This window comes from Prosopis cineraria, unplaced genomic scaffold, assembly GCF_029017545.1.
Source record: "Prosopis cineraria cultivar Desert tree isolate PC_DT_omini unplaced genomic scaffold, ASM2901754v1 PC6, whole genome shotgun sequence".
NCBI classification, from domain to species: domain Eukaryota; kingdom Viridiplantae; phylum Streptophyta; class Magnoliopsida; order Fabales; family Fabaceae; genus Prosopis; species Prosopis cineraria.
Window position 1 is genome coordinate 4,595,692 of NW_026555337.1, and position 7,840 is coordinate 4,603,531.

General features: G+C 35.9%; 1 protein-coding gene across 5 annotated transcripts; it reads right to left on the reverse strand.

The window, feature by feature from the left end:
• Nucleotides 1–6,310, reverse strand: LOC129312535 (putative axial regulator YABBY 2). Of its 5 annotated transcripts, XM_054955185.1 has the most exons (7): nucleotides 6,061–6,310; nucleotides 5,742–5,926; nucleotides 3,457–3,582; nucleotides 3,135–3,261; nucleotides 2,040–2,106; nucleotides 1,825–1,900; nucleotides 1–349 (listed from the first exon to the last, which is right to left on the reverse strand). In XM_054955185.1, exons 2-7 carry the CDS (start codon nucleotides 5,811–5,813, stop codon nucleotides 245–247), a joined length of 573 nt encoding a protein of 190 aa, XP_054811160.1. In that variant the 5' UTR covers nucleotides 5,814–5,926; nucleotides 6,061–6,310; the 3' UTR covers nucleotides 1–244. The 5 variants fall into 5 exon arrangements, with proteins under 5 accessions (XP_054811160.1, XP_054811163.1, XP_054811161.1 ...); XM_054955188.1 differs by lacking the exon at nucleotides 6,061–6,310 and having other exon boundaries at nucleotides 2,040–2,088; nucleotides 3,135–3,255; nucleotides 5,742–6,054; XM_054955186.1 differs by lacking the exon at nucleotides 6,061–6,310 and having other exon boundaries at nucleotides 3,135–3,255; nucleotides 5,742–6,054.
• Nucleotides 6,311–7,840: the final 1,530 nt, after the last annotated feature.

Sequence of the window (7,840 nt, forward strand, 5' to 3'; positions counted from 1 at the left end):
GAAACAACAATCATATTCATTTCACAATAACAACCACTAGAAAAGGGCAATACATGATTATCTAAATCTGTTATAATTATTACAGTTAACATGTGAGGCTGAGGTTTTCAGAATAGTCTCTCTCCTCCATATCCAATTGTGTATGATGAATGAGAAATTTGATCAACCTCACTTTTTCCTTTTACACAGATTTAGGTCAAGCATAGAGAAAACTAGCAGAGACTCACAGCCTTCTATTTATATCTCAGTAGAACCCATTAGACTTTTGAGTTCCCTCCCCAAGGTCCAGCTTGGCTTGCTTGTTTCCATCCAGCTTCAATCCAAAGTGAATGTGAGGGAAATGTGCCCACTGCACCCAGAAACGACATATATAATATGGGTTATTAAAACCCAGAAATCAATATATATAATAAGAAACATAGGATTTTGTTATAATGTCTAATTATTCATACAGCACCAAGATAAAAAAAAAATGTATATTTCGCCTTACGTTCAAGAAATAATCATAGTGTTAGTGAATCTTGAAATGTGTAGGTTTAATTGTATAATGGGTGCGCCAAATTTATCATGGTGAAGAGCACGTTATACAGTACAGAAACTATACATATACTAGTCCTCCCTGTGTCTCCCTTTACTAAGCAAAACATATGATGGGACGTAACTAAACTGGAAGATCCTAAAGAAGATGGTTGAATGTGTAAAATGTAATTATTCTCAAACATCAAGAATAATGAGGGCACAAACCCGACATATGCAGCAATGAGAGAACTGTTGATGTGGTGCATTTGCAGATGGAGAAAACTCAACTAGGGCTAACATTAAATTTACCTATGTAAACTTACGTGCAACTTATTGAAGCCCTTATGCAAAAACAATTAGAGCGTGCGTTTGTGTGTGTGTGTGTGTGTATTTATATACATACTGGGGATATAAAATAATACATCCTAAAGAAACTATGCAATAATGACTCGTTAAAATATGTCTGTGACATGTAAGGTTTCATGATAACTACACATAACACTGCAATATGTACACTGCATGATACGTCTGATGCTACAGAAAAATTAAGAAATTCCTTCAGTGCCCAATATAATATACTATACATGAGAAATATTACTTTTTAAATATATACTAAAAAGGAATTGCGTAAATATACGAATGTCTGAGGCTCACCTCTTGTGATAGTATGATTTAATATCTTTAGCTAGAACCAAGGAAATACAAACCCCCCGGGGGGGCAAACATTCACACACAATATATTTAAACTACCTGTCTCCGTAATTGTGACGAAGTTAAAAACTTACTTGCATGGCATCGCATTTCATGTGTCTATTAAAAGAAAAAATGATAGCAATATTAAAATTGAAGAACTTTGTCTAAGTACTCAATCAGTCAACTAATACATTAATCTCAACAGATGAATTAAAAGAGATATGGGTCCTTTCTCAAGCTGGACGCTCTATAACATGGTTGAGCGCCAGGCACTCCCTTAATTCTATGTTCAAATTTTGTTGAGTGTAATTTGTATTTAATGAATAAAAAATATATTAGATGAAAAATTGCAGTACGTTTGTGCTTGATAAACTTATACCGACAAAATAAACCTTTTAATTTTTAGTATCTGCAACTTTATATTATAACAAATACAAGGTTCCCGGAGGTGTTAATTACTTTTATTACTACATATTTTGTTCAGAGTTTTAAGATAACTTTAATTTAATTAGTACTAAGTCCTTTACATTCATACATGAGAATGTTCTCTTCATGAAGATGATATAGGTTTAAAAAATGAACGAAATTAACTAATATAAATAATAAACTTACATTTTTTGCTGCTGTGCTAAAAGCCTCCCTGTGGCTGATGTCAGGATTGCTAGCCTTAATCCTTTGGATTTCCTCCCTGCAAAACCACAGAAAGAAAATTACAAGTTGTTCCTTTTTCTTTTTCTTTTTTCTTTTTTATGAATGGAATCAGATACAAGATTAAGATATAGAAATATATGAATTTAAATAAAAAAATTCAAAAATAAATTACTTACTTAATGAACCGATTATAAGCAGAAGGAACACGTTGTCTCTTCTCAGGAGCTGCAATATTGATCATAACTAGACCATGAAGTTTAGAATATAAGGAAGCACAAAATACCGATTAAACAGTGTGTCTACACACACACCCACACACATGTATATGGTGCACATCAATTAACTCAGAATAGATACTTTTTTCGTTACATCAAACATGACTCATTTTGAGTTACTGTTCTTGACAAATGCGGGCCCCATAAATTGATCACTGCACTGGCAATGGCATGATCATTTACCTCTCATCTGTTTACCTGAAGGTTCTTTATGTGATCTCCTATTAGTCGCTTCTCTTTATCTTTGCTGCTATATATTTTTCTCAAATATCTTTGTCGAGATCATTTTTTAAAGGTCACGTTTTGCCCCCACTGAGAGAAACTCATGATATAAATATTGTACAATTATATATCATTATCAGTTTACCTCAGCAAGCTTTTATGGTAAGTTGAATCTGTAACTGTATAAATTGATTTTACATATATATGAGATATGTTCTAGGGCACAGTAATCAATTACAGATGCGTCAACTTGTTTTTTATGTAAGATCGCCATCTAAGAGGGGGCCATACACAGATTTGGATACCCTTTGTACCAAAACAGAAACTGGATACTCAGACATTGATTCTCCACTCTTGTGAAAACTAGATTTATGACAAGTGGGCTCAACCTGCTGTTCTGCATTTGCTTATTATTAACACATGCCAGTTTGTGAAGCGTGTCTTAATTAGTGTCTTTGCCCTTGAAGCTTCGGGGTGTATAGTTAGTTATACACCATTTGACGCAAAAGGAACAGCCTCATTGTGCGTGGACACCAAAAACAAAATTCAAAGGAAATAGAGGGTGGGCAGTGCCTACTACGTCAGTCATGGACCACAAATAATCACAAGCTTGTTAAACAAGACTCAAGGGGCTCCAATATAATAAACAATTATTGCATGGTAATTTGTTGCCGTTAACTCATTCGGCTGGAACTGTGGTCTATAAATGACATGGTAGCCACAGCCTACTTCACCCAAAAAAAAAAAAAAAGACCAAAAGAGAGTAATACTCACGCCGAATGGGAGGAATCCTAGGTTGCTCATTCTCTACAGACTCAAATGGACCTAATTTGCTGCATTTTGAAGATGATCCCAGATCTTTGTTGCTTGGTTCTTCAAAAGTCAGATGCTGCTTCTGTGGCTTATAGCAAGAGAATAGAAAAGTTAATGAAAACACACACATTCACTCACACAAGCACAAATTAATTTATGGAGATGTTCCTCCTGCTTTTCAACAAAAAGGAATGCAAATCACTAGTACAGAAACAGCAAAAGAAGAATTGACATCCAGCTACCCATTAAACCATAAAAAGAGAGCCAAAAGGGTCTGAAAAACCTGAGGGTGACTCTGATGAGGAGGAAACGCTTGAAGTGAAGCACCCACGTTAACTGATAGCAAATTGGCACAATGTCCGCATCTAACCGTCACTATGGTCGGTAAACCGCTGCATGGAACACTAACCTGCCAGTGCCCATTTTGGAATACGAAACAAAATCATGCATCACTTGCAGTTCTACTTGAAAACAAAAAAGATTCTCTCTCTCTCTCTCTCTCTAAGACACAAACATGAGAGTATCAGATATGTATGCAAGTCTAACACAGTTAAGCGGTGCGAAGGAACAAATATATAGCAACTAAAGTGGATTTGTCTCATCCCATCATGTTCTTTATCCATTTTATTGATAAGTGTATTTTTCATTCGTTGGCTTCTTACATTATTATCTGACAATGTAAATTGTGCCTAAGAATTACTATCTACACACAATAACAAACATAAACGCTCAAAACTCTATAAAATCACGTGTAGCCTCAAATTTTTGGATTTCTAACAAACCTTTCTTCAAATTCCCCTGATACAATTTTTGAATAATTACTAGCCACAGATCAGAGCTTCAGGCTGTTAATTTGAAAATGTAGGAGCAGGGAAGCTTCCACATTTCCAAGAAAGGTGATTGCAAGAACCAGTAATTAAAATGATAAGATGAAAACAGAAGAAAAAACAAGAAGCAAAGTTTGGTAAAGGAGCCCAGAAGAGAAACCGACGAAAGAAGTTGTAGATGATGATAAAGAAGCTTTCTTTTTCATGATTCTGAGAGGTCATGCTGCTTTTATGGGCCAAGAGAGTGAGCAACTCAATACATCTCCGCCAGCAGTAAGATCAGGACCTGACATGAGTAATAACTAAGAGGGCTAAAGCTTATCTAACCCTGAAATTTTAAAAAGTTAGCACTCTCACAATGCGTCTATGACTTTTTAATTACCTGACACTGCAAGGCAAGATGATAAAAGAAAGAAACAGTAGAGGTGAAAAGGACTTGACAGGAACGGAAACCATAATTAAAGGCCAAGAACTGAATGCCATTAGCCCGCACACCTATATTCAAATTAAGATTCATATATAGAGAACCCAGGAAAAAAGAAAACAAGACGGAAGCATCATCATTGATAAAGTAGGTTAAATATTTCACTGCTCTTTTGTGCTATGGAGAGAGGGAGATAAAGAAGGGATCCCAGAGAGTGCTTTCTCAAAAGGAGTAATTTCACAGAGATGTTATGATAGAGAGAGAGAGCGGGGGAGGCAAGATTTTTAAAATGGCCAGGTTAACCCCTGAGATTCTGTGTAGAAATAAAGAGAAACAAGACCTTGAGTACCTAAAGGAAGCAGGTGGGTATTGGATCATAAAAAAGATGATTTACTTGCCAACCCATGACAAACAGAAATACCAACCTTCCTTCTCATCACTGAAAGGGAAGGCATATGGACTGAGGAGAGAGAAAATCATATTGCTAGCTATCACATGGACTCCCTATAGGGATTCTTCGTAACCACCAAGGACAGAAAAAAACAAAGATGTTAAAAAAACTTGAAACGCACTAAACTTTCTTTATACTACACGTTATATGTCTGAGATTGTGTGTCTGTGTGTATATATATATATATTCAATCATTCTGCTGCGAAGAAGAAAAGTGGGAGGGGAAAGCTTTTACAATATCGGAAGAACCCTAATCCCCTTTAGCAGCCCTACCTAGCCATAAGGGCTGACAGAACAATCCTTTGTATTGTCCATAAAATTTGCGACACTTGTAACTTCTTTTAGTGAAAGATCGAAAGGTGACTTTAGGTTTCGATTTTGGATTTTGTTAACTTACAACGTATGAAGTTGAGATTTGTGGAAAAAATCCAATTGCACTTTCTCATGATATAAGAGAGGAATCAGAGGTCTTGGTCTGAATTACATAGCTAGTAGTAAATTAAAGAAAACCACTTTTAATTAATGGATTCCAACTCTTAGGGAAAGTTACCCAGAAGAACACAGGCTTGGCTTTTCTACGAATCGGGGCGACAGTTATGCATTTCAATAAATAGGTCAATTTTCATTCTCTCATGTACATTCATAATTGTTCTACTGAACAGAATTTTAGTCTTTCATGGCTACCCAGAACAGCTCGTTCCTTTATATATCTTAGCTGAATGCAAGATATGCCGTATCATAGCTGCTGAAGGACGAAACGGCATCATGAAAAGCTCAGAATTAAGAACACGGAATTGAATCAAAACCCCCCCAAAAAAAAAAAGTGGTAGAGAGAGAACAAAATATAATTGATAAGAGGGCTGTACCGCTAGAATGGTGTTGCAGAAGTTGCAGTGAACATAACAAACACGTTCGGCTGCCATCATTTCCATTGACATTTTTTCTCTCTCAAGTCTTTTTCTCTCTTTTTTATTTGGGACTGAATAATCTCTGTGAGCTTCTATTCAGTAGAACTAGATTTATAAGTAGATCACGGGTGAGAATTCCTCGACTGAAAGAAGAAAAGCCGAACAGGAGATCAAAAAGAAAAACAAAAAAGCATCAACAGTTGAGAAAAAATAAATTGAGAAGAAGTTCCCAGAGAGAGAGAGAAGAGATAGGAAAGAGAGGGAGAGAGATGAGTACAAAAATCTGAAGGAAGAGGATGGGATGGGACTAGTGAAGAGTGATGTGAAGTGGGGTTGGGCCTAGTGGCTTGAGATTGATGAAGAAAAGATGGATTATGGGAAAGTTGAAAACTTGTGTGGATTGCATATCTGAATAATGTGGAACTGTGTAATTTGTGCGCGTGTGGGTGAGAGACAGAGAGGCAGAGAGTGGGGAAAGCAAGAGGTGGATGGTGATGAGTGATGCGTTATGATTGAGGGAATGAGTGGGTGGGAGTGACCCATCTCTCTTACCATACTGGCAGCTCTCTGTAGCGGACGAGGGGGGCGAGATATTAATGCTTGGAATGTTTTAGGGATTAGGGAATTCAGAGAGAGAGAGAGAGAGAGAGAGACCCTCTTCTATGCATTCTCTTGTTATTACAATGTTTTGCATAGGGATCCGAGACAATCCTTTGAATTTGTGCCTTTCACATCTTTGCTTGTGACAGTCATGCTGTAAGATTCCATCCAACTCTAAATCATTAGCTTCTAATCATTTTTCTAATGGCATGTCAATTAGTATAATGATGACCTGTTACTTTTACACTGAAAGATATATAGTTCTTGAAATGTGCATGATATGTATAAGCTAAGTAGAATGATAATGTGTAATTAACTGGGGACCAGCTTGTTGATGTTATCTGATCAGGGCCTGATTTTTTGTGGACAGTTAGGGGAGCAAAATGGGTCACTAGGTTTTATTTTTCCTTCCTTCGACCACTTCACTTCTTTCCAACGATCTGAACTTTTTTTATTTCTCTCGAGGTTGTCCCTCGCAGAATCTGGTTTCAAATCAAAAACTGGTTCAGATGATGGGGATTGGGATGAATACTAAAATAAACGAAATCAAGCTGTCCTAATCAAGTTATTCTAAAAGCTTCTTTTTGGTTAATTGAATGATAAGTCAACAAAGCGTAGCAAGGATATATTACATTACTGGTACGTACTAATCATGACGTTGAAAAGACTGCGAAAATAGCATGTTAATTTGAAATTTAATCAGCTTAATTTTGTCCATTTTTCCGTATTCGGCGATCTCTTTGCTGTGTCGCGCTTGCCTGCCGAGGTGATTACTGATTAGACACTTTCCTGTGCGTCATTCGTGTATTTCCTAAGAAAGACTTCCAGGGGAGATTTCTCTCGCCCTTTGGTTTGGTGGGCTTAACACTTTCCCCTTCTTTAGTTTGTCTTTTTTTTTTTTTTTACTTTTTATTTGATATTAATTTATTAAACTTAAAATGTCTCCATGCAAGTTAAACTCTACGTAAGCGCCTCCAAAACGACCTTTAATCCAAGAATAACGTACACCCTTTTTAGGAATAATTGTTGGGGGGAATGGCACTATGGATCAAAGAAATTAGCGCCTCGATATGAAAAAACATTATATCTAAATATATTTTTTCAGTGAAAAGACTCATTTGTTCCTCATATGAAAAAACAATACCATGCACAGAACATTGTATTATTAATGCATAGGCTTTATCATATTATATAAGGACATTCTATTATTCATACATTTTGGAGATTTATACATTATTGTTCGAGTAAATCATATAAGCTATGTATAATGAACGAACTGTGTTATCAATGTATAGACTTTGTCATATTATATACAGACATTTTATTGTTCATATATGTTAGAAATTTATATATTATTGTTCGACTAAACCACACCTGTTTTGTATAATGAAAGAATATTATATTGTTAATGTATAGATTCTGTCATGTTATATATAGACATTTTATTATTTATACAT